Source organism: Oenanthe melanoleuca, chromosome 2, assembly GCF_029582105.1.
Source record: "Oenanthe melanoleuca isolate GR-GAL-2019-014 chromosome 2, OMel1.0, whole genome shotgun sequence".
In the NCBI taxonomy this organism is placed as follows: domain Eukaryota; kingdom Metazoa; phylum Chordata; class Aves; order Passeriformes; family Muscicapidae; genus Oenanthe; species Oenanthe melanoleuca.
In genome coordinates this window covers 68,374,822-68,402,238 of record NC_079335.1, presented here as the reverse complement: position 1 = coordinate 68,402,238, position 27,417 = coordinate 68,374,822, and the positions used below count along the sequence as shown (strand labels likewise).

The 27,417-nt window shown below is 42.4% G+C and overlaps 1 protein-coding gene across 1 annotated transcript in view; it reads left to right on the top strand.

Moving 5' to 3' along the window:
* Nucleotides 1-1,088: 1,088 nt before the first annotated feature.
* Nucleotides 1,089-27,417, top strand: part of VWC2 (von Willebrand factor C domain containing 2) — a 52,928-nt gene continuing 26,599 nt past the window's right edge. The window contains exons 1-3 of the mRNA XM_056484360.1: nt 1,089-1,199; nt 2,306-3,087; nt 9,698-9,827. Of these exons, the coding sequence (XP_056340335.1) occupies nt 2,374-3,087; nt 9,698-9,827 (844 nt within the window). The 5' untranslated portion in view covers nt 1,089-1,199; nt 2,306-2,373. The remainder of the gene's footprint in view (nt 1,200-2,305; nt 3,088-9,697; nt 9,828-27,417) is intronic.

Genomic DNA, 27,417 nt, shown 5'->3' with positions numbered 1-27,417 from the left:
CATGAGTAGGGCACAGCAGATGTTCAAGTGCTACTGCAGCAGAGGGTTAGTGCAGCTGGGACTGTTCTGGAACATCTGTAAAGCAGAATTCAGAAAAGAAGATTATACTGGTATGTCATCTAATGCAGCTTAAAAATAAATAACGACACAAATAAATAACCTTTTGGGCTCCAAGCCCTTGCTTAGATCGTGAACAAAAGTACCTCTAGCTTATCTTGTGCGCTTCTGTCTCAACAATCCTTCAGCAAGCCTTTCATAACAGACCATTCTGTCTTTTTTTTTTTCTTTTTGTATCAAAAAAAAGTATAAAGGAGAAAAATGCAACTGCACTTAACTTCAGAACTGTCCATCAGCCGTGCAAAAGCGTAAGTAAGTATTTCAACTAGTACAGCACGTACCAGCTCGCTGCTAGAGCGGGCGGGCAGGGGAGCGCTAGCGCACAGCGCTGCGTGATGCTGCGGCGCGGGCAGCCCCGGACGGGACCGAAGGCGGCTCAGCCGCCCCTGTGCGCGCAGCTGTGCGGGGACACCGCGGGGACAGCGCGCAGCTCGCCTCCCGAACCCACGCCCCTAACACCGCCAAAAGTTTGAGCCGCCGACCCCCGACGCGCCCGCCTCGCCCCGCTTTCCCTCCCGACAGCGCTCGCCGTGCCCGGGGCCGCCCGGCGGGGCCCTGCGGCAGCAGCGGCTCCCCCGCCCCGCACACCCGGGCGGGGAGGGCGGGCAGGGCCGCGGCACTGCCGCCCCCCGGCGGGCACCGAGTCCCCTCCCCGCGCCGCGCCCGGCCCGGCCCGCACCCGCGGCGAGGAGACGGGCGGGGAGGGCGGCGGGGAGCGCGGCACGGAGCGGCCCGTCCTGCCCCACCGCCCCCGGGGACGGGGGCGCCCGGCCGCCATGTGACAGCGGCGGGGCCCGCGGCGGAGCCCGTCCCCGGGGCGGCGGGGCCGCTCGGCCGGGAACGCACGGCTGGGAACGCACCGGCCGGGAACGCACGGCTGGGAACGCACCGGCCGGGAACGCAACCCCCGGAGCGGCACCGCCCGGGAACGCCGCGCTGCGGGCTCGGCAGCTCTGCGGAGCCGAGCGGGCAGCAACAAGGCGCCGCCGGCCGCCCGCCCGCGGCCCCGCCATGGGAGCCGGGCGCGGGGCGAGGCTCGCCGCCCCGAACCGCCGCCGGGGCTGAGCGCGGCGCCAGCGCAGGTACGGAGGGGAGAGAGGGAGGGAGGGAAGCATCGCGCCGGGCCACGGGGGAGCCGGCCCGGCTGGGGAAGGGGCTGGCCCCGCTCCCTCCCCGCTGCACCGGGAGGGGTCGGGCGGCGCTGCCGGCCCTCCGGAAAGTTTGGGCGGGCGGCGGGAGCCCCGGATCCCCGCGGCAGCCGGGCCGGGCAGCGCTGGCGGGCGGGCGGAGCGCGGTGCCCCGCGGTGCCATCGCCGAGGGCCGGGAGGCGGGCGGGGGGAGAGAGGGGCTTTTAAATGGCTTTGGGGAGCGGTACCGCGGAGCTGGGGTCGTGCCGGGAGGCTGCAGCGGCATTGCTTGTCGTGGCCGGAGTAGTGTACGTATTTTGGTTTGGTTTTTTTTTCTTTTCCGATTTGGCGTGCAGTGTTTCAGGGAGAGCAGCCGAACTCCTGGAGGATGTGGGTTAAATGAGCCTAGGCTGCGGAAACTCGGAGCGGCTCTACCTTGTCTGTGGAGCGCGGGCGAGGAAGAGGCGGTGGTGTGTGCTGGTTTGGGCAGTTCGGAAGGGAGGGAGTTTGTGTCTGCTCGCTTTAGTGTGCTTGGTTTTAGTTGTCTGGAACAGAAACGTGCTCGCTGGTAGGTATTTAAACAAAACCCAAACCGGCGTACTCCAGACTGAATAAGAGGTTAATGAAAATCATCGTGTGTGCCGACAGTGAATAGCACTCAACTGGGTAATTTCTATTCCGGACCCTGCTGGATTTTGGGGAGCTCCATCTAATTCGTCGGGCGTCCGTCCTGTTCACGTGTTGTCATTTGAAAGTTAAAAATAACTCCCCAAGCACTGAGTTTTGCGTGCACCTGCCTTTGCAAACGCTGTCTCCCCGGAGTTCTGCGTGTGCTGTCTTGGAGCCGAAGATGCCCGGTCCGTGTCCAGAGCCCTGCTATTTATAAGCCTTGGCAGAGCGGGGGAGGAGGAGGAGGGATGCAGCAGCAGGCTGTTTGCCTTTTGCATAAACTACCGAGGCAGGTTGCATATTGTTTGAGATGTTGCTTCGGTGGAGGCGAGGCGGGGTGCGGGGGGGAAGAAGTGCAGAAGCTGAAGTATTCCTAATCCTTCTTTTCCTAGGGACTGTGGCTTTATGAAGCGCTTCCCTCCGATGTGAATGCAGTGTCCCCTGTGGGATGCAGTAGGTGATGCCCAGCTCTACTGCAATGGCAATTGGAGCTCTCTCGAGTTCTCTTCTCGTTACCTGCTGCCTCATGGTTGCCCTCTGTAGCTCCACCGTACCCGTACAAAAACTGGCCAAGGCTCAAGACAAACAGGTGATAAAGGCGAGCCAGGAAAAGAGAGATCACACGTCTACAAGGGACAGCCAGACAGGTCCGGGGAAAATGAATGAGATCGGCAGGAGCGGGAGGGAGGAGGGTAGCAGAGACTGGAAGAGCAAAGGAAACAGGAATTACTCGAACAAGGAGTCTTGGACTAAGCAAAAGCAGGCTTGGAGCAGCCAGGGGACAAGCAGTAAATCTGGGAGCATTCAAGTGCAGGAGCAGAGGGATGCTGCTCCCGAGGAAGCTCAGGTGGCCGAAGACTCGTCTGTGCCGGCATCCGTGGCGAGCGTCACCGCCGAGCCCCCGGAGGAGTACGCCTATCCCGACTACCGGGGCAAGGGCTGCGTGGACGAGAGCGGCTTCGTGTACGCCATCGGCGAGAAGTTCGCGCCGGGCCCCTCCGCCTGCCCCTGCCTCTGCACCGAGGAGGGCCCGCTGTGCATCCAGCCCGAGTGCCCCAGGCTCCACCCTCGCTGCATCCATGTGGACACCACGCAGTGCTGCCCGCAGTGCAAGGAGAGGAAGAACTACTGCGAGTTCCGCGGGAAAACCTACCAGACCCTAGAGGAGTTCATGGTGAGCCGTTCTCTTGTTTAAAGTGGTATTATGGTCTTTCACTGCTTTCTCAGAGGGCGTTCTGGGTCTGCCCCTCCTCTTTTCATTTTTGTGTTAGTATTACTTCTGCAATCCTGTAAAATATTCCCCTTAAGCATGACCTTTCTTGCTCTGTGGTACTCTAACATTTTTAAATGAGGGTGCTGATCTTTATTAATTCCTTTGGTATTTACAGTAAAAAATGCTGCTTGGAAGGATGCTGCTCAGTGGTGTTACGGATTCTGTGAACGTTTTCAGCCATACATTTGTTTCCTTATTTAACTATTAACTGTTAAACTTCTGCCTTTCAGGGATCAAAGCAGGGTTTTGTGGTCTGACTTCTATTCCTAGTAGTCAGTCCGTGATGATCCCTTCTTTTTTAATTGTCATTTCTTTTTATTTTTTAACTATTTAAACTAGTGCTGCCAAGGTTGCATAATGTTGACTTTCTGTGAAGGCCTTCTTTTTAATAATAGTGTGATTTGCAGTCTAGATTGCAGTGATACCTAAAGAAAATACTTGAAAAGTTTCATGTTCAGGGAAATCCTTTTAGACAAGGGTATTTTTATTTTAGCATGGCTATGCAAAGTCATTGTCATTGAGAATGCAAGATGTTACAGTGCACTCAGAAGTTTTGGAGTTGGGGCTAGTTTTCTGGTTGTTTACCTTGTCTTTTTCCATTTAGTATTTTACTGTGGTTGAGACTGGTGAGCAGGCTCTAAGAATGGTTTGTCAATTTTCTTGTGAATGAATGTTAGATACAGGGCTGTTCCAAAATCCATTTCTGAATACACAGGAGAGTTTCATGCTGAATATATTGAGGGAAGTATGAAATACAGTTCAAGGTTCTGGAAGCTGAGCCCCTCTCAGGATGGAGAAAATATATTTTTGAAGGCTGAAAGTAAGTTGCCACCTTTGCTCTCTGGTATTTGCATGTTCCTGAAAACTTAACTTTGGTTCATAATATCTTTCCATATTCTTCAGTTTAAGAGAAAATAAATCACAGAGAAGTACTTTATCCATAATAAGTAGGAGCATTGTCATCTGCTCTTCTTAGGCAGCAATTTTCAGAGCACTGGTGAGCTGCAAGGTATGGCAGAAAACATTGTATCATCCTTCCTTTTTCCTTGTCACCCTTAAGGGTTGCATTCAACTTCAGAGTGGCAGTTTTTTACTTTAGAGGGAAAAGCTACTTCAGCAGCAGCTGGTTGCTGTGACCTTTTCAGAGATGGCTTGTGAGATCCTTTCTTTCCCAGCAAGCTTAATTCTTGAGGAGTGGCCAGAGGATGAAGCTTCTCCACACTTTCTCCATAGGTCAGCATTTTAAAGGCTTCTCCCTGCTTTTCATTCACACTCTTCTACAGAGTTTCATTTCTTAGCCTTTTCCTGTAGTGTGTTGTATTAATGGCTGTAAAGCAAGGCTAAAATACTGTGTTAAATGTGTAGAGAGAGTATAGAACCTTAACATTCCCTGGTACATTTGAATATGGCTGAGACAACCTTGGTAAAAATGGAGCATTGAACAGTGACATTTACAGAAATGTTGTGAGAACATTTTGGGTTTCAGATTTCCTTTTTAACTCATTCAGCTTTTAGGCCTTGTCTTCATATCTTCCTCTAATGGAACATTGGTTCCCTTACTGCTTTGTTTTACCCAGCTTTGGAAACAGAAGTGAGAAGAGATGTCTGCTCAGGACAAGCAAGGAGAGTTATTGACACAATCAGGCAGTGGAACTGCAGCCTGATTATTTTCCTATGTGAGAACCTTGTTTTTAAGTTGAGCTTCAGTGTAGGTTCCAATTTTGTGAGCACAAGCTGTAAATGCAGCTGTTTGCCCAGGCCACTGCAATCAGTGGAGTTGTCTGGCAACACAAGGTACAGATGTACTCAGGCTGCTGCTGCTCAGTTGAAGCAATTGCAAAGTGCAAGCAACTTCACAGTTTCAAAGGTAATTTTGTGAGTTTAAAGTTGATGGTCTTAGAGAGGTTACTAATATGCTATCTCTTGATTAAGATCAGGGCAGGAGTTATAAATGGATAGTGATGTGATTTTTCTCTGTATTTGCTCCTGCTATTTGTGGCAAAGAGTACCAGACATCACTGAAGGAAGAAAAAGGTGCCCTCCTAACATTTAAGTGACATTTTTTGCAAAAACATTTATGTATATATGTGCAATTATGCATGCAAGTTTGTAAGTCTGCTTATATAAAATTCCTATATGGCTTGGCATGGCAAAGAATTGCCATGATTGGAGCCAGAAGCTGAGTGTGCCAGGGAATTTGAGGTTTCATGTGTTTCTCCTTTGATTTGCAGTCTGTCCTTCTGGCTTTGCTTGTGTGTGCATGTATGCATGCACTTTTGTGTTTTCAAAAAGGCATGGATGACAGCACAAATCACAGCTTGGCTGTAGGGAAAGAATGAGGTCTCATAAAGCTGTTTACATTCTCACCTGTGGGTATTGTGATCACAAAATCCACATTCGTGGAACTGGTAGAGAAATCTTTATTTGGTGAAATGCAATGGATGTTAAAGTTCTTCACTGAAGCTGGAGATTTCTAAAGCATGTGGTCCAAATCTTACAAGTAAAATTTGAAAATGAAGGATGATATATGAAGTCTTACAAGAACCAGAAATTATCTTCAGAAGTGCAGTGTTTTGGAAAAGACCTATAATTTTGAAAGTTGTTGCTTTGTGTCTTTTAGAATTTCTTTGCTACCACAAATGGTATTTTTTTGTGAGTAAGTTCCTTGGAAATCTCAAAGTCAACAAATACAAATGAGCTTTGAAAGATCTGTGGTATTTTGAAGGCACAGAGGAATAAAAGCATGGCTGGTATGTTTATTATTGTCAGTATAATCCCCATTCATGTTCTCCTTAGCTGTGTCACTGGCAAGAAAATATTACTAAAATTTCCAGCACAAAAGAAAATAAATTTGGGATTATGACTGATTTTTTTTTTTTTATTTAGGTGTTTTCAAGGCTTAAGGAACCAAATGTAGATTGTATATCTGCTATTAATCCTTTTTTGTTGTTGGTTTTGTTTTTATGTCTTTTTGCTTTATGATTAAAGTTGGACATGTGGTAGGGGAAAGCGCAAATTACTTTGGACTAAAAATGATTTGTCACTTCTTAATTATGATAATTTGCATTAAGCTGCTGGATAGACCTGCTACCCTTACTTAGCTCCAGCTTTCTTCACACCCCACTAGTGGAAAACTTAGCAGTTTACACAGTAGTGCATTTGTTCCTTTACAGTGTCTGCAACTCCTATACCTCTGCTCATAAACTTCCCTTTAAACAACCCTAAAGAACTAGGATTTTTTTTGCCATCTGTAGTCTATTTTCTAGAGGTTTTATGGCTGCCTGGTGAATACACAAGACTTCTGTTGCCTCTTGTCTTCCTGCAGTTGTTTCATAGGCAGAGCTGCTGCTGCTCTAGAGTTAGCAGCTTCATCTCTGGACCGTGGAGACGTGGTATCATTAGCCATCAGAGAGGGATTGATAAGTGGTATTATTTCCAGTCTGGCCTGGTTCTGTCAGAAGTGCTGAGCATGAGTGCTGCAGGGCTGGTCCTTCCCACAGGAACAAGGGGGATGCTCCTTGCATTGGCTGCCACTAGGAACTGTGCTGCAGGGAAAACGCTTGCACTGCGTGAGTGGAAAGGGGAAATGAAGGACCAAATAAGTCTTTTCATTCTGATTTATTTAGCTGCTGTTACATACAGGCACTGTCTTACTGTCTCTCTCTAGTGATAATTATGTCTCCAAGTATTGAGCTCCATTAAGGTGCAGAAAGTGAGGGTTTTCTACTGTTGCTGCTGTATCCTGATGATCAGTAAAAAGCAATGTGCTATTGTTTAGTCCAAGGATGAGCAGATAATGGCTGACACTGATACCATTTCAGCAGCCACTGTGGTTTACTTGCATGCCTTTAAAGAGCTTTGTAGAAATAAGCTCGTGGAGACCTTCCTTATCACTGCTGCCATTACTCAGGTTGGTGGGTTGTACAGATGACAGTACTTACCAAGGGTGTACTATAAGTATTCCCCTGAAGTCCCATGATCTGTTACAATAGAAGTGTCTTCATTGCAGTATCACATTAACCATGCATTCTGTTCATGAAGGATATAGCCTCCAGGTATATGTGCTGTGTAGGACAGAAATGTGTATTCTGAGTCATTTTTTATTAGATAAAAATTAGATCAGTTTTGTTTCTCAGTCAATAGTAAATTACTTACTTTTCTGAGCATTTCAGCCTTTGTCAAATTTGGAAATCTAGTAAACCCATATATTTAGAAAATGCTTAAATTTTATGGAGGAGAGATTTTAGGAATAACATGTGTGTTGCCTTTTTTCCTGATTGTCATCAGATACTCTTGTTTTTACACCACTTGCAATATTGAATGGCACAGCTACTGAGCAGTGTCCTGGACTAAGGAATGTCTGTTGTGGTAGCTACTGATCTCAGTCAACTTTGATGGTTGACAAATTTGCATCTTTTCCAAGTTGTGGCAAAAAGTATTAAATTTAATTGAAAGCTGGAGGTTTGCCTTGTTGATTCTGATCCTTGGAACTGATTGCTGTTGCCTTTTTTCAAGTGGGATTATATATTTTATAATATTTTATATTGAAAATAATATTTTAACGAATCAGTCCTCCTTAAAAAACATGCTTTTTATAATTTAGTAAGTATTGTTTCTAGATATAACTCTAAAAGGATTCTTATTATTGACTTCATACTTAAGAGCTCAGGTTTGCTGACACTCAAAACTTTCTGTGTGGTTCAAATGATTACTTGAAATACCTGAGCCTCTCAGCTGAGCACTGGATCAGAAACCTCCTCATGTGCTGACACTCCAGCTCTGGAAGTGAACATGACAGTTTAAAAGTAATTACAGGACAAAGTTGTCCTAAAGTCTGTAATAAAAGACCTTCTGCACGAGGCTGTCAGCCTCTGTGTGGGACTTCATAAACATGTGCTGTGGTGTTACCCTTGGTAGAGTGTAAAGCAAAGAGAAAACACCAAGTGAGTAGCTAGCGAAGGAAACCTGAAATAAATAATAGTAATAAAAGCAGAAAGCAACACAGCAGGAGACCCTATTTAGGCTTTCTAAACAGAGGGTAGGGCATGAAAGATATGTGAGTGCATAAGCAAATAACAGCTTTGGCAGGTGGGAAGGGAAGGAGCAAAGCATGAATGAGCTTTTAGTTGGAGATGATGCTTTGCAAGCATCAGCATGTTTGAACTTTGGAAGTGAGAAGGATGTGAGAGGCAAGCAAGCAGAGAATGGATTTGAGGAAAAAATGTGATAGGCTGCCTAAAAAGATAGGGAGAAGCAGCAGATGATCTGCAAGTTAGACATCTGGGTGATTCTTCATGGCAAATAATTACTGTCTTTTTTAGATTTTTTTTTTTTCTTCTGCTCTTATTGGAGAAATGCGGTGGGGGATTGTCTGCATCAGCTGGAATCTGGAATGAAAAAGGGTCCATAAAAAGAGCAACATCCCCCTTAAGCAGATCAGTAATCTGCACAGATTATACATTTAGAGGATCACTAATAATAACGTTCAGCTGCATTTTCATCCTGTGTTCTAAGCATGGGTACCCATGTGGTTTTATGGAGTGCAGCAATGAGATTTACAGTACAGCATTTCTTGCTCTTCACATCCTTGCTTCCCTCTATCCTTCTGGTATGAGGATGTCAGCAGTGCAAGTGTGATGTGCCTGGTCAGGAATGCTGAGGAGGACAGCTGGAATTGTGCATGTGGCAAATGCAGGCATTTCAAAGACCATTTTTTACTAAAGAGAGTCTTGCTCCTCTTTTGTTTGGAATTAATTTCTTTGAAGTAGGTCTTTCAAGTAACTATCTCATGGTATTCCTATTCTGTAAGACTTCTTCAAACCCAGTAGCATTTTACTAGGTATAAAGGATTACCTGTATTTTCCTTCACCCCTTTCTTTGAATTTCAACTTCCATCCAGAAAATTACAGGTATTGGAAGAATTGTCCAAAACCAGTTAACCTCTGGGAAATACCTGAATTCAAAAGGATGAGGTTTTTTCCTGACTTCTCTTTGAAAAATATAATTTTCATTAGAATGTAACTTACTGCTACCAAAATAGTTTCAAACCTGAAAAAATTACAGTAAGGATTTCCATTATAATGAGTTTCAAACTTTATTTAGCAGAAGTTTTCTTCTTATTAAAATCCGTATTTTTTTCTCTAAATTATTTTTTGAGCGTCTGATAGAACTAAACTAGATCATGAACTTAATTTTCTGGAAGTTCATTAGAAATGAAGTTGATTAGAAATTCAGTAAGGTGATTTTTGTTTTAATTGTAATAAAAGTCTTCACTGTTCTTGTTTCCAGCATCCCTCTGACTTTCCCATTTGGTGTGTAGAGTCAGAGAAGAACCTGTTTTGTTTGGGTGTTCTTTCCCTGCTGTGGCTCTGTAACTCCGCAGGAGCCCAGTCCTGCTCTCTGCATGGCCACATAACCCACGTGTTTTAGCGTGGGGAGGAGAAGGATGTGGAGGGAAGAGCCTTGCAGACGAGGAGGTGGGTGAGGATTGAGGTGCCTGTCTGTGTTGCAGGTTTCCCCGTGCGAGCGGTGTCGCTGCGAAGCCAACGGCGAGGTGCTGTGCACGGTCTCAGCCTGCCCCCAGACCGAGTGTGTGGATCCCGTCTATGAGCCTGACCAGTGCTGTCCCATCTGCAAAAACGGTGAGTGAGGGCTGCAGGACTGGGAGGACAGATCCTCCTTGCTCTGTTCTGCTTTTGAGAAATGATTCTGATGTTTTTCTTCCTCCTCGAATGGAGATGGAGATGAGTTGTGTGTGGATGGTGTAATCCTGTTGGGAGGAGTCAGATCTCCCTTTACTGGGGTGGACTCAATTATGACCTACAGGGAGTTCTGTTACCTGAGAGACAGTTAGGATGCTAACACCAGCTGTTCATGTACCTCCTGGATATATAATTTGCTTTAAGTCATTGTGGCTGTTTTAAATAGGCACACAAATGGAACTCAGACTCTTCATATTATCCACCTTTCCAACATAAGCAGGAAAAGCTACTTTTGTTCTCTATTCATATTTGTTTCTCTTTCAGATATTCTTTTCTTTTTCTCTTCTTTTTTTTCCTTAAGGCAAATCAAATGTACCTTATTGAGCTCATCTAATTTTCATAACTAAATGAATTAAAATCCAAAGTTTAATTGAATATTTTTTATAACTAAATGAGACAGAAAGTCTCTGTACTTCCAGCAAGGGCTTGCATTAGATCAAAGTCTTAGTCTATTTAGAGGAAAGAAATTACATGACATACTAGCTCATCACTTATAAAGGAGAAATGATAATTTATTAATAGAAATGAAAGCTACAAAATTTCAAATGAAATTTTATTTAAAATTAAAAGAGACATTTAAAAATACTCAGATAATGTGCACACATCTCTTATTTCTCTTGAATAGGCAGGTTTCATTACATTAACTAAAACAGCCTGCTTAAAATTGTGGGAAAGTTGGGGGAGGAGGGAGTGTGCAGCATATGGTTTCTGCAAATTCAACAGTAGATGATAAGGGATTGTTAATTGCATTGGAGGAGTTTCATTTGTATGGATATAAAAGTAATTGCTTCACATCCCTTAATTGGTTGTTAGAACCCTGAAGGAATTTATTCTTGGCTGTACAGCTTAAGGGCACTCTTGTTTCTGGAGATGAGGACAGGCATTTTTCGAGGCATTTAGGGACAGTTTCTGAGAAAGTCTGAGTTTGGAAGCTGGTGATGTCACAGTCGAGCTAGTCTGAAGGATCCTGCAGCACTTGTCTGATGGCAGGAACATTGCTGACACTGTGTGTGACATGCTCTGCTGCAGCTCCCCAGGTCAAAGTGACTTTAGCTGGCCAAAGGTCTGTTTGCAGTATCAGGGATGGAGTTACAAGCAGGATAGGTAAGGCTCTGTCATCTTCCCCACTGAATTTGTCCAGTGATCTTAACAGCATTTGGAGCTGGGTTGACCTTCCAGCAGCACGTTCTCCCACAGGCAGCAGCATAATGCCCAGTAGTGGCAGTCTCCTGTTGCTGGCTCTCTTTTGGGTTAAGGTGGTGTAGCAGTGCAGGGCTTGGTTTGGCTGTTCACACTGATGCCCTGACACTTTTCCCAGAAATGAATAAGAGTTACCAAAAATTGTACATGAAATGCACCTTTTGTTGTGGGGAAGCTGCCTTTTCAGAGCTGTTAAAGCTCTATTACCTGAGTTCTACCAGCAAGAAAAGGATGATCTTTTCCTCAGCCTCTGAATCCCCAATATTACTTGCATATTTCGCCCATGTAACCAAGAGCTGGCATCTCTGACCCAGTTTCAGACCAAGATGACCACAGCTGTTTGTTTCTAGTGAGCTGTACTGTCACTTCTCTGCATGTCAGAGAACCAGCAGTGGCTTTCCTTGTTAGCTTTTAGATGAAGAAAGCCATAGCAATAACAACAAGACCAAGATAGCTCAGGAGCAGCTCAACTTTTCTGTTTCAGCAGTTTCAGTATAAGATCACGAAGAAACTTCTGAGGAAACCTCTCCATCTGGAGAATGCATTTAAAAAAAAGGGACTGTTTGCCTTTAGGGCTTATTTTAAAGTATGTAACATGTGCAGTTTTCTAGGAACTTCAGTGAATTGCTGAATGTTTTTAATTAGATTGAAGCAAAAACCTGCTGAGCAGGAAAACCTAACCTGCCTCATCCTCTCGTTTTCAAGCCTGCTGGAACAAATGTGCTGTGAATGTGAGTTGGAGAAACAATCATTGCATTGTGCTTCAGGGTTGATTGTTACAGTGATGACATCAATGACATCAAGGTAGTGACACAGAAGAGCTTTGGGTGATGTACAGGGAGCTCAGCCTTTTAACCTGAATGGTGAAAGCATAGAAAGCATCCAAGTGAGGTAACTGCCATCATGATCTGCAGTAGAGCAAGAAGGGGTGGGAGGTGGAGTTTGGGTTCTCTGCATTTACTAGTCTTTGTGTGTTGAAAATGCACGCAATCAAATTGATTTCCCTCCCTTTCCTGACACTTCTTAACATACAACACCTTCCCAACTTGCCTGGTGGAAGATTGGTGGCAGTGACCCAACAGTGAGAGCTGAGTGACTACCTCTGTCACTAGTAAGAATGCATAAAAATGCCTAATTGAGAAGTATGGAGAAGATCTAGTGAAAGCCTGTGATTATTAGAAATTAATGATTTCAGTGTCTTGACAGGTGTGAGACCATGTGCCTTCTCTCTTGTTGGAAGGCAGGTGTGTAGTTGACTTCTCTATTTTCACAGATCTGCTTATGAGGAGGGGCAGATGTGTAACTGCACATTGGGCTTACAATTATGCATGTGTTTGTGGGATTAAAGAATAGTTGTATGTGTAGCATTTAATAATCTTCTATATCACATCCTGATTTTCAGAAAGAAGCCTGGATACTTCCATAGCTGAAGATACTATTTTCTCCTTTGTTGGTAGGGACAGGAAGTGCTGTGAAAGAACATTTGCTCTGAAAAGTAGTATATAGAAGAGACAAAATGAGACACTGAAAAGATCTTGGGATAAGGGGAATTTGCCTGCTTTTTATGTCTCAAGTTACTGCAACAGAGGAAGCTGTTTTGTGTTTATCTTATATAAATGCCCTGAAAGGAAATAGGGGAGGACAGAGGGGGATAGAGGAGAGGCTTGCTTCTGATGTGGATTGACATGTTAAGCTTCATGCTTTTGATAACCATCAGCACCAGCCACAAGAAAAAAAAACATTCAGGAAGTTAAATTTGACTTCAGAAAGCTGCATTAAGTAGCGGGTGCCCAGTTCAGATCTCCATCCTGCTATACAGTGTTAGCATTGTGCTTACTTTTGTGGAAGACATCCATGTTTACAGCAATATCAACAGCCTTAGATTCAGGAACAGACATTTCTACAGTTTGTGCAGAGTTAAGGGTAAAGATAATGGGCATACAGTCACTCCTTCACTGGGAAAAGTCTGGTGCTGGTCACTGATGCATTTGACGCTGTGGAAGGGGGCAGGGGGTAACACTGGCAGTGAATTACCTTCCTCTAGATTAAATTTCCTTGGTTGTGTGTTCCACTTCTGTTGGCAGCATTAGAGCCCTGATAGGCATGCACAGCTGAGTTCTGCTCGTCCTGAGCCCGCAGCCATGGAGCAGCCGATGCAGTCCAGGGTGGCCCCATCCCTGCCGGTGTGCTTGCAGGAGGATGAGATTAAACCCATAACCCACGTGGAGCCTGAGGGGCAGTTGTGGCTGCTAGACCAAAAAACATTTTGATCTAAGGTCCCCAAGAGATCTTTATTTCATTATATGGCTGAAAGATTGCCCCAGATAAAACGAAGCAAAACCTGTTGCCTTCCTTGTGTTCCTCTGTCTGTGTGTCAGTGTTGTTTCTGTTTATAGCAGGGAGAGCCGAGCTTCTTTCAGCAAAGGCTCATAGCTGTACAGTCAAAAATTAAAACTCTGATTCCTGGAGGATCAAGTGTGTTCTCAGGGCTGTAACATTTGCAGGAGATGTCTATTCTTGCTGGCTGTGCAGTATGGAGACTTTATTGATTGTAGTCATTTCAGGAGCCTTAGGTGGAATGGGTCAGGACCTTACTGGATGTTTGTGTTCATAGTTATGGTTGAAATACATGCATCACTTGGTGGAAATGATAGCTGCTAGTGAGGTGCAGGTATAATGTGCTGTGGCCAGGAAGGGCATGTGGTGATGGTTTTGTATCCTTGTGCTGTGAGATTGACTCATTGAAACTTTCATTAGTACCTTTCTGTGTTGCAAATACATTGTTTAGGCCCAAGGTGACTTTAAAAGTGTTTCTGAACACTTTTGGGGGACCTCCATCTGAGAGAAGGAGCTCTCAAGGCAGAAAAGCCCTGGTAAGGGCTGGCAGAATGCTGTCCCCTTTTGTTCATAAAAGAGGACTTTGTCTCATCTCAGGACTCAAAGGTTGATGCAGTACTGTCACCCCTCTAAAATCCAGGTGGAGAGAAGCTGCTTTGGGCTGTGAGACCTGGCTGGCCATAAGAAAGATGAGGATGTTTATTCTTGGCCCATGAAGGGAAGTTGCACCTTGGCAGCTCTCAGTGAGCTGGCTGTTTGCTCTGCCCTGCAGCCCCAGCTTTGCTCAAGTACCACAGTGAATCTGACCTGTAAAAGTTAATGTCCTTCTGCAGTGTGTTTAAATAAAATATGGTATAACCTTGACCATAAATGCCTTAATCTCAGCAGTGAAAAAAGTCATGCTGGTGTCCAAGTAGAGCTGCAGGACTATTGCAAACATCAGGAATGTAACTTCTGTAAAATTTAAGTAATCAGTGCCTTTAATTGTCCTCTCTTCCTATTTCTATTGTAACTCTAAATACCTTTTTCAGTCATTCTTTGGCAGATAATTTATATATAGCAAATGAGATCCAGAAGTTTTAAAGCCTGAAAGTGGTTTCTTCAGTCTGCATTATAAGGAGGGGATCAAGTCAGGTGGTCATTGTGGTCTCTTCTAGATGTAAAATAGATACCATAAAATGATTGTAAATTCTAGTTGATAAGATTGAAACAGTATTTCATTTATTTAAAAAAATAAAGGAGTGTACATTAAAAAGTAATAAGCTAATGAACAAGAAATAATTTCAAACTAATCCCAGTTCCACCCACAAATATGCACCAATGTGATTTGTTCCCTTCTAATGTGTTTACTTGAGGCATTTGAATGGTCAGGTATGCAGGGTAACATTTATTCCATGCTTCTGTGTGCATGAGTCACTTAGCAAAAACTTCTGTATGGACTCTTATTAGACTGTATTTCCACAAGTTTGTACTGTATTGTCTTAATTCAAGGAATTCCCTTAAGCTCGTTTCATCTCTCTGCTCACTTTCTCTCTGCTATGGGAAAGTTGGTGCCTGCATAGGCCACATGTGCTGCCTGTGCAGAAATGAGAGAATTTTTATCTTGTGCCATTTTTTAGATCCAAAGCTGTTTAAATGTGCATGGATCAGCACTGCACAGTGGGCTGAGCAAAGCCTTATGCCAAAACCATAGAGGGCTTGTTGTTTCCAGCTGATTTCCACGTGCATGAGTACAATCCACTGTTGGCATCACTCATGTTTGGCTGGATAAGTAGTGGTAGGTCCAGTTATTCCCTCCAAGGGTATTTGCTTAGCATACAAGTTATTTGTACTTTGAGTGCATATATTTTCCTAAGTGTAGAAACCCATCAGAGCATGAAAAGGATCTGTCTGAAGATCCTTTTATAGTATCCAGTTATACTCAGCCTAGATCAGTTACAAGGATAAGTCAGTTTATATAGTGTGCATGTGTTTATTGCAAATACATATCATGTGCATATTTTTTTTCCTTCCAGAGGCCAACATGCTCTCAGTTGGGAGTTTTGCTGTCAAGAGGCAGCTATATCTGCCCCTGAGTAGATAATATCCCATCATTTTCCTAAGACACGAGGACAATCAGAAATTATACTAACCTCAGTATTTAATGTGGTACTTTGTACGTAAGTAGAAGGATGTAGAAGAGCCTATTAAACTGTAAATGTGGTGTATCCTATGAAGTTTTCAGAACTCACTTTGCAATATTTTTTCTTTACAGGCTGTTAAGGTGAGCCTGAAAAGCATTCAGTTTTTTGCCTCTTACTTGATACTACAGGCTTAAGTCGTATATCAAAGCTAAGTTCTCCTGAATTAGTCCACTTTTGTGGCAGCTGCTTGCAGGGATTGTCATTTTACTGTAAGTTGAAGCAAAAGCCAATGATGACGTGCCCCAGACTGTTTAGTGGTGCTGGTTCCAGGTGAGTGAGGGAAACAAGCTGCCAGTTCCTCATGGTGGTCAGAACTTCCATGAGTCATGGCTACCTGGCTTCTTAAAGTGTGCTTTGTGTTGGCCTCAGGAGCAGAAAAATGAACATGCTTACCATGCTGATAGAAAAGGAAGAGACACTGAAATCCTGGGATGGGAGGAGAAAATTTTCTAGCAACTTCCATCTGTCTGATGTACCTTATAGTGCTTGTCATGGCAGTTTGACCTCTCTGCCATCCTCTGTAGTTCTACAGTTCTCTGTAATTCTGGTTGGGGTTCAGACAGGAAAGTGCCTTCCTGCCATTACCCATCAGAGTATTGGAGTAAACAATGTGCTATTGCTTGATTTGCCTTCCCTGACAATTTCTCTGTTACACAGAGCCAGATTTGGGCATTTGCTTGGTTTCTAGCAGAATGCTAGCCCATGCTCCCCAAAATGTAGTCATCAGTTGCTTTGGGGTTTTGTTTCCTTGTTTGTTTTATTTTTAAGTTCTTCATATGAGAATTTTCTGAGTTTATATTGCATTTTAAATTCCACACACATGGAGATAGGTAAGATGTAAAAAGAGAAAAATAGATCCCAGATCTCACATTGTGAGCTCCCTCTGCTCCATTCACTGCCCCCAGCATTAGTTCTTTGCTGTTCAGAGAAAACAAACATTGAGGGAGTTGCCTTTTCTCCTATATCCAGTATTTCTTTATATGCTTTTCATTAGAGAAAATACTCCCAGTGCTAATTTTGGTCCCCTATTCTGCTATTGGACATCTTTAATTTTGTTTGTGTCACTAGCTGAAATTGTGGTAAACATCTGGGGGGCATGTAGGCTTTCAAGGTCTGAAATACTTGTGTGCGTCTTGCTGTATGCTACATCCTTGGAGCAATATTCCCTATGAAGAGAACACTCCACTATTTGATTAAATTGTGAGCTCTTTGATTCTGAAAGCCTGTCTTGGTCCAGATTGAGTTACCATAGGTCAATTCATTATCCAGTGTCAGCTGAGCTACTGTACTGTCCATGTGAGCTCTTAGTTGTGTTCTTTGCAGATAATCCTGTTTGTAAATAGAAGCTGTTTACTAGCTAGGTGCTACAGTAGTAGGTCTACATGGCTGATTAGTATTTTGTGGTGTGATCAAAAGGAGCAATGAAGAAAGATACACACCTTGTGCATTTTGCTTTATGTTCTTTTGCATTTTTTATTACTGTTTCATTATGTTCAATGAGGCATCCAAGAGTTTGCTTGTCTTTGAGGGGAAATGGAGGTTTATATTAAAGTGCTGTGGTATGTTGGCATATCTGTCTCATACAAGAACACTTGCCTTCTGATGATTAATGATACAATCAAAATCTCCTATATTTCTAAGTGCAGTGTAATTTTCTCTGCTTATTTTTTCATAGGAAGTTGTGATTTAGGCATTAAGGAAGATGTGAATTGATCCTAGTGACTTACTGGTTAATTGAAACAGGGAATTAGCTGATTTCTTTAGATTACATTCCCTCACTATTTGCTTTGCTGTGGTTGAGCTTTGCAGTCATGATGGCCTTTCCACACAGCACAGCATTGCTAATGCCAGGTTTGTCTTAACACAACTCCTCTTTCTTTTGAGTTTGTTGAAAGTCTTACCACGAGCATGACAGCAGTTGCAGAAGTTTTCTTCTGGTTCTACTGGAACTGTATTTGTAAATGAAGTCAAAATCTGGTCAACAACAGGAAAACCTGTTTCCTTTCCTGACATGAGCTTGACCAGGAGCTGCTTGGGACACCTCTGCCAGTGTTTGGAAAAGTCTTCTGAAGGAGAAGGAATGATGAGTTCTTAGGGAAAAGGCTAAAAGCTTCTCTTATTTTTTATTAATATTTTTTTAAATTGCAGTGCTTGTTTTTCTTGTTGCTCTAAGTAGCATCTTACTGTTTCAAACTATTGCACTGGGGATCCCCTCTGTGTTGTGTGCTGAGAGAGTCCTGAATTAAGTCCCTGGCGATTACCTTTGCCCAGCAGGTCAAACATCTTTATCAGCTGGAGACTTAAGTATTTTCCTAATTTAAAACCTTGATCTTTAAGGTGGAAGGAGCTTTTACTTTGTGAACCTTTGGATTGCTTCCATAAGGGTAATTATCCATACAGTTTTCTTTCCTTGAGCATGAGCAGCTGTAGAGCAGCAGTGATTAAAAAAAACAAAAAAACTGAAAAAAGAAAATAACACTCTTTAAGTAATTCCTTACCTTCACCAACACAGTTACCATAATGATTAGCATTTCAAACCTGATAGGCAATCAAAAACTTTGATTGCTATTTTCATTTAGGGAAACTGTAATTTCTTTTTTTTTTTTTTTTTCTGACTACACTAGTGCTTGTTAAATTTTCATTAGAGGAATGACTTCCTACTGGTAAACATCACTTCTAAATGCCCTGTTCTTTTGCTGAGTCTTCAGCTCTGTTTGGTTATTTCTGTGCTGCTAGCCCTTGGATAGGGGCCCATTAAAAACTGCATACATAAATTCTACTTACCATACAGTCTTGTAGATGATGAGTGTTTTTTCTCCTGCATCATTTCTTCCTGCTGTAGCACACTGGTTACTGACCACCTTTTTTAAGTACTTGCAAGCAGCAAGTCACACACTCTTTATTACCCATAGAAAAGATAACTGTATCTTCACTGTGTGCTCACCCAACATGTTATTTAATTTTTTTTTTCTTTTCAAGTGGAATTGATCAGATGGAACAGTAGCAAGAAGAAAAGAACAAGCAATAACAGGATTCAAAATACTTTTTGGTGAATAGCATTGAATAGAGAAGATCCATATCCAGGCAATTGCTTTTAGGCCTCCTGTGTTTCAAACACTTGCAGTGTTACCTCCTTTGTCAGAGTTAGTTTCACTGAAGTGTGATGTTAGTTGCATTTTTCAGAAAAAGTAGCTTGTTATGCTCCAAAATAGCTCCCATTCCTTTCTGCTAATACAATGTCAACATTTTGAATTCAAAAGAGAAATCGCTGGTTAAGGTGGACAATTTTGGGGGAGATATGCAAATAATGAGTCCTGTTAAAGACAGAAGAGCAAGGAGTAGTGACCATTAATAATATCTCATGAAGCCAAACAGCAAGGTAGCACAATGGTAAATGAAATTCAGCTAAACTATATGTTAAGTACTGAAAGAAATTGCTTGGGTATTTTGATGACCTTTTGTTAAGAATTCTGCCAAGTGGTTTTATTTACATATCAATGTGAAATATTGTATGTAAACATCTGTCAGGCTTCATTAAGAAAGGCTTGCATTTATTAGAAGCACAGTAGCATTTGAAGACTGGTTCCTCCCACCTGGTTTATATAATCTTCCATGTTTGCTGAGCAGTCAGCAAGAAGAGGTTGCAGAAGTACAGAGAAGAGCAGCAACAAATTCCCCTGAGAGAACAAAGGAGGCTTCCAGATAGCACATGAATTAAAAGTCATGGGATGAAGTGTGGTACAAGGGGAGAGGAATAGTACCAGTGAAAATCTTCCCTGTGCTCACAAGTCAAGGGAGGAGCAAGAAAATCAAAAGATGTCATACGTGAGATCTTTAAATAATAAGAGACATAGTAATAAACCCATGAACTCACTGCAGAAGAGAGTGCTGATACACAGTTTCCTAGGATTGGAATGAAGATCATGTCTTTGATAGAAGGAATAAAATACCTTAACGTAGCTGCCATAGAAATGGCTGGGATGGGAAGCTGCAGAGCCTCCCAGAAACCTGCTTATTTTCACATGAACTGAAATACAACATTATTTCCTACTGTCCACATCATACAATTTCCTTTTTGAACTGTTTCTTTTTGAATTACTTTGCACAAAAAGGACTGGGCTGTCTTGACTTCAGCCCAGTGCTGGATGGGTACTTTCCTGTGAAGGCAAGGAGACAGACCTAGTGAAGAGATGTGAAAAAAACAGCAGTCTTTTTCCTGCACAGCCATTGCACAGTCCTGGTGGTGTGTGCTGGGCCACAGTAGCACCTTGCTCAGTACTTGTAGATGATGGAGATGAGACCTGTGAGGATGCCTTTTTGGCATGGTCTGCACTCAGCCATTCTATCAGCCTTTCTTTAAATGACCCAAAGGCAAGTCACCCATGGGCTGCTCATGCAATCCAGCTATCCAGGCTGTCTGAGACTTCTGAGATGGGTCAAAGGACTCTCTGTATTTATAGCTCATGCATGTTTAATACAATCTGCTGAAGAACTAATGGGGAAGAAAAAAAGGCTCAGAAGCAAATAAATTATAGCAGTTTATGGAGTTATTATGTCAATGTGATACAGAATGTGCCACCCCACAATGAAAAGTAATTATCTTCTGGCCACAGCAGCTTGCAAACCTGATATTTTGTTAATGAATGAATTAGATGGAGCTTTGACAGCCACTAACATGAGCAAATGATTGTTTCTAAGACCACTTTGTGCTGATATTGAAGCTAGGTGATGATTATGACAACTTAGAGGTTATTCTGTATCCATTATTAAGCCTCTGCCTCCTCTTTCTCTCTCCCCTCCACTCTTCCCTGCCAACCCTCTTAGATAATTGTCTAATTATATATGTACATCTTTAAGCACTGCTACATGTGGCTGGCACACATGAGGAAGCTTCATTTACCTGGTTTGTAGCCTAGACATTAAATCTGCAAGTTGGGGCTTGATTTCAGTGTGTTTAAATAAGGTATGCTTTCCTTCTCACATGACTGTTGTGTTTTGCTGTGATTAGATAAGCTGCTAAGACTTTGGAAGAATCATCAAGTCCAAATGTTGGGGGAAGGAAGATCCAGGTTTGCTGCCAAAGGCTGCTTGGCTTGCTGGCAAGCAGGTGTTCTTCAAATGCACCATTTATAGGCCTGTGGTGCTGAAAAATAAACACTTCCTTGGATATTCTTGCCAGCAGCTTACTCAGCAGAGATGTTTTAACCATTGTGTAATCTACATTATGAGAAGGTGATGTGTTTGTCAGTGTGAGAGGACCTTTTAATTTCACATCAGCTGGGTGTTTAATCTTCAGTCTTCTGAAGTTGTGTTTGATTCTTTCCAGTCAAAATGACTGAAGAGTCAAGTCAAGTATCTTGAAATACATGGGTTTGTGTTTGTGCCTAGGTGTGACTGATTAGTCTTTGGCTCCATGTTGTGTTGTGGTGCACGCTTCCCCAGGGCCCTGGGGCTCTCTCCCTGACTGTGCTGCTGTCTGTGCTGTCACCTGGCCATGGCTGTGCACCAGAAGATGCTTCTGTAAAAATCCCTGTGTTATCAGCTAAGTGGAGGAACAGTCTGGAAACTTTTCAGTACTTTAAGAAAGCTTCCAGGAAGGCAGAAGTTTTCTCAACTCTGGTTTTGAGGACTCTACCAGAGACAAAGATTTAGGGTGGACAGCTGACAGAACGTGAAAATCTCCCCTGACCTCAGTCATGTCCATGTAAATGATGTACAGGGGTTACAACATCTGGACAATGCAAAAGGGAACGTTATAGGTTCAGATAACACATTTCTATTTACCCTAAGCTGGGATCAGCTCCAAAGGAGGTTTTCACCCTCTGAGATCCAGCTGGCAGATTTCCAGCCTCCTGGCTAAGCATGTTTTTTGAATGTGTGTATGTGTGTGTGTGTGTATACACAGATACATATATATATACACAAACACATGCTACAAGGGTCATCAATCTCCATACTTGATGAAAACATTTCCCACTTTGGAAACCCTCTCAAAACAGTTGCCTACAGTGGTCCATGGCCATCACCCTTTTACTTTGCCTCCCAGACACTGGGGCAAACTTTTTAATTGGGGTAGGACAAGGGGTAATGGTGTTAAACTTAAAGCAGATGGATTTAGACTCAATATAAGGAGGAAAATTTTTATGGAGCAGATGTTGTTGATGCTCCATCAATGGAAGTGTTCAAGGCTGCATTCTGGAGCAGCAGATGTGGGCAGTTGTCTGTCATTAGTTGTGCACAGCTGATACTGTAATGCATTGGTTACAGCTACTATCTAGTGCTTGTATTTTGTTGCCTTTTCCTCTTTTTAATAAGTGAAAACAGAGCTTTGGATTTAATAATAACATTTCTGCAGAGTGTGGTGAATCACCCTTAATTCACCTGTGACTGTAATAAATGTGAGTTCAAGGTCTCTCCTTGGCTGCACACTCCTTGCAGTGGGGGTAGCTGTGAATTGGAGCAAGCTCTATAATTATAGAGAAGGCAAAAAATGTATTCCCAAATGGGCAGGCCCATAAAAAGGTAAATTCCCATCAGTTGTCACTAGAGGTCAGCATTAAAGTAATTTTAAGATCAAATCTCTTCTTATCATGTAGTGAGTTGTCTGTGGATTGGAGCTGTGGATGGTTGTGACACAGGTGGGACTTGCATAAAATGAGTAAAATATGGAGGTTAGATAGTTGGGTTGAGTAATTTCATGCATTCTTGTTATCTCTTGTTTTGGTGGTGTGACTGCTCTTTCAAGGTAAGTAACAAGATGATTAATGTACTATCTTCTCTTTTCCCCTCCCTGCTTACTTCCCTACTTTATAATTAAAAATCTGTGTTCCTTTTCAAATTCGTGGGCCAGTTTTTTAGCAGAGTTCAAATTGAATATCTGTTAACATAATTCTCAGTCAGGGATTAGGATCAGAAGTTAAATTTACAGATACTGTGACGATTAGGTTGTAAGTCTCTGTCTTTCCTAGGACAGGAGCTGGATACATAGGAAGTGGTGTCCATATGTATGAATGTATCTTGTGCAGAATCAAAGATCTAAAACTTTTTCACCAAAGCCCTGCCTCTAACTTTGGTGTAGGTCCCTTCAATCTCCTCTGAATACTCCAGCTAAAGAAGCTCTGTTTGTAAAAGGTAGATATTGCTCTGAGTTGAATTAGAATATTTAGTTAGTCTGATTTTTGGAATATATGTGTTTTAATAAAATGAGGACTAACTAGCCTAGTTTTTCCTTATGGAAATAATATATATAGATAAATCTCAAGTAGCAAGATGGATGTGCCAGGGTGTCCGGTTGATGGCCAAGTGGAGCTGCCTGTCTGTGCTGGGGTATGTAACGTGTTTGTAGGCTCTGTTCACAGAAAGCTGCTGGGTACATTAAATTTTTGGCTGCCTGAGAATGCCAGGCCATGGGTGTACAAGCAAAGATGCTGCCAGTTGCTGCAGCTCACTGAGCTAAACTCCATGGGAGTGATGAGTCTCTTGAGGAGTTGCAGTTATCTTCTGCCTGTGAACTTGCAAACTTGCTTGTCTTTGGGCTTGTGGTGGGTGCTTTGTTCATAGCAGATTGTGCATAGCAATAACTGGCACTGTGTCTAATCCTTTCTGGTTTAGGACATGGAACAGAATTATATGACATGACAGTGCCTGGAAAATAAAAGAATAGCCTTGTGTGAATGTGGTTATCCATCAACATGAGTTTCAACTTTGTGGTACACATCAAGGAAGGAGAAACAGAATTGATGGGGAAAGGATGGAAACCTCCCTGATTTCAGGGAGAGCATGATGTTTCATTTGGCCTTTGAAACTCTAAAATAATGAATTTATTTTCAAGCATCAGATTATTTGATTATATTTACGTTTCTAATTACAGATAAAATGATGTTATTTAAATGGGTGCCAGCCTTCCATTTATGAAAGGTTAAATGGCATTTGCATTTTGTGATGTTTGAAAGACTTGACTTCTCCAAAATTGTTTTAGTGTAAGAAACCAGCCTCAGTGATAATTATAGAGAGAATAGCTTAGCATAAATGCATATATATGTGCTTTCATCGTTTTCATAGAAGGACAACTGAGTAGTTCCCAGCAGTGAAATCCCAGTGCCTGTTTTCCATAAAGAAAATTCAATAAATACTTAAGAATGCCCCAAACCAAGTGATTTTTGCCCTCACAAAATGCACCTGTAGAACACCAAGATGCTGCATGAGTCAGTATGGATGGCTTTCCATGGACTGTTGAGGAGTTTGGTAACACGACACAGATTTCTTCAGTAAACCTCTATTTCTGGGTTATTTTTAATAGGAAGGTCAGTGATCTGTCTGAGCCTAATTATCCCATCTGGAGAGTATGCTTGAGGCACACAGGTTTCCTGCAGTTTGTGTGCACAAAGAAATGATGTGGTTACCATGTTATTTAGTCAGCTCTGACTCCTTGGCTGCACAGGAAGGTGTCTGCTGGCAGCTGCCTTGTCAGGGTAGCCTTACATGTGACTCTGGAAGAGTTTGCCTCTCCAGCTTTACAGAGTTTTTTTGCTCTACTGTTCTGCTATTGGGATTTGTATTTGCATCCCATTATTTAGTTTTGTTTTTTTTTAACACATTCTTTTATTGGTCTCAGTTAAAAGCTGTGTGTTGGTTCAGAACTTCTCTTCAGTTTTTTTGTAGTTTCTTCCATTCTTCTTGCACCACTGAGCGATTAGGTGGGTGTTTCAGAAAGACCTCAGGTCTACAGCTAGCATTATCTATTTTAAGTGTTTATACAGACATCCAAAATCACAGCATGTAGTCAACCCAAACATCTCCAGTGCAGTTCAGCCACACAGTGCCTCTGTAACACAGAGAACAGTGTTGGAGAAGAATCTTGGTGGGCCAAGTACCATGTCATTGGTCATGTGCACAGGAGACATGGACAGAAAAGGAAATTATGTGTTACTTCTTGGGTTATGGCTTAGCCTATGAGCTGCTAAAGCCCTCTGTTCTTTCCTAGGGCATCCATTCAAAATGCCAGCTGAAAGGAATATAGAATACTGACATGTACTGTCACTGTATTTAAACCTTCACCACGACTATGCACAAACCTGAAAGCTTTAGAGACATCTTTATTAATGAAGCTTCTCGATCATAGGCAATAATGTAGATATATATTTTCAGAAATTCATTTTCATGCTTTGTAATCCTATTTCAGCTCTGAAAAAAATGTAATATAATTCTGGCTGGAAAATGTTTTAGATAAATCTATGAATTCAGTCAAAACTGTATGTTCTTTATCTGCTGCTAATCTCTTTCATTAGTGGCTCTTGACAAAACAGTGCTATTTAGAAGGTGGAAGTGAAACAGATAAAAATCCAATTTTCTTTGTTTAACCAGAAATAGGTGTGCAGTCTGTGTATTTTCTCTGTCAGCTTTGAGACTGCTGGTGGGATTGAGATAGGTCTGTAGCCATGAGGTTTGCAGCTTCAATTCTGTCCCTGGCTGTTTTCCCACTGGTATGAGCTATACCTATTTGCAGAGGCACAGAGCAAAGCCTTGCCAAACTGTGATAAAGATTATGTGCACAGGAATGATAAAAGGACACAAAATATTATTGTATCCCAGGAACAGCTGATATGAAGAGGTTTGAAAATCTGTAATAAGGGTGGGAAAGCTTGCATTTTTTTTCTTTTTCCCACCTCTAGGACCATTTCAAACAACAGTGTGCTATCCCTTGTTATGTCCTTGTACACGTGCAGGCTTGTAAAGAGAATAAACTCCTCTCTTCTGGTGTTGCAGTGAAAATGTGGGCACCTTTTCTGATATCATCATTGAAATGTGAAATATTTAAATAAAAAACATTTCATTTATTTGTTTGGAATATAGCTCAGGAAAAGTCTGGGATATGAAACAAAGTAGTATTTTTTCCTTTCCTGATAAATTTGTTCTGGCACACCTGTCTGCTGTGGATGTTTCTTGGTGATCTAAGCTGTTGTTTAATTCTGCCAACATTTCAGTTCAAATATCACTTAAGTGATTTAAGGGAAGGAAATGTAAAGTATGGGAATGAGGAAGAAATGAGAGAGAAGAATGAAGAGGAAGAAAGAGAGGAGAAGGAGTCAAAGAAGATAGGAGGGGACACACACTTAAGAAAAAGATTGTGTCCCCATAGTGAGGTAGGCAAGAAGTGCTTTTATTGTAATCTGATGTATCTTGTTATCTGTGTTTGCAGAAAAATATACCCAGCCATAGGGTCAAGCCCAAATGTTCGTCTAGTGAAGAATTAGGGTGTGGGAGGCATGGAAAGCCGAGCTGTGGTGATGTATTCTACACAAACCCAGCCTGCACCTGCTTGGCTGGCCATAACCCTGTCATAACAAACTGTGAGTGCCTGTGTCTCTGTCTTCCCTGAATCTGTCCTTTACCAGATTTATTTCATTTTTAATCATCTTCAACGAAGTCATCCATCACCATCTTAAAACTTTCCTCCCACCATCATAGGAGCTAAGCAGCCCCTATACTGATGAGATTATTGAGATTTTCTATGTGTCTGACTGTGTGGCTTTCACCAAACCACAGTTCTGTTGCTTTGGCAGGAGGTTTTTTTTCCTTAATGTATGAAGCATGCAAGGACTTTTGCACAGCTAAATGCTTATTTTTGAAAAAAGGGAATGTGGTGGTAGAGATGTGTAGCCAGTGGAGGCACTGGGGTATTCAAGAGAATGGATTAAGTTTTTTGTGGGCGATTTAATTTTTTTTAATTAGTTACTGCCTTTAGTCATAATAGGTTTTTCATGACCTTAAAACTAAATGTGAACAACAGAGGAACTTAGGGAAAGATTAAATTATTTCACTTCTGAGTTGTTTTTTTTGCTGAGTGAGCAGACATGATGCTTTTTCTTGTTGGCAAAAGTATTCCATGCTGCAGGTTGTAAGATACCATTTCATGTTTTGCAAGTACAGAAATCACAAGGAAATTGTTTTGGGTTTTTTAAGAGAGAACTTGTTTTTTTGGGGTTTTATAAGAAAGAGCAGAAGGTCTCCCTTTGTTCTAAGGTCAATATAATATGCAAATTCTGTGTTAGGTACTTTAGGGACTCACAGATTTTCAGTGGCTAGGGCAAGCATCCTGAGCATGAGAAACTCAGAATGGGGACTCAAGGGCATCTCTTCCAGTATAAGTCCATGATACCATTGTGCTGTGTTGTTTGAGGGAGGCCCATGATGGCCAACTCTGCTTGTAGCCATAAAAACTGGCATTGGCTGAAAAAAAGATCAGCTTTGGGGAATGATTTGCTTTTCCTTCCCCTTTTCTTTTAAGGACATGCCATCTGTTTCAAACAGGAAGTTCTGAAATGAACATTTCTGATTTCTGGTGGCACCTGTAGCTCATCTGAATTTTTTGGCAATGGTTATGAATTCGTTGCTTGGATAAAATGACTCCCTCAGCTGCTTTTGGGTGGTTTTATGCTTACTTGCATAACTCAGAAAGGATTTCTAGCACAGATTTCTTGACCAGATCAAATAATGTATCTCAGCATCTCAGTGCTTCCTTCCTCACACCACATGATCAGAAATGTCTCTTGCTTGGAGATGCTTCTGGTCTTGGGGAAACTTTCACTACATTTGCAGTTGGCTTATATTGGCACTACAGTTTCTAAATCCATGAGCATTTTTATGGAGAATAAAAAGTAAATCCCTGCCTTAAGCAGTATACAGTCTAAATGCACATTTCTAATAAGGAGTATGGGATTATTTTCATTAATATGGTTCTTAATGTCATA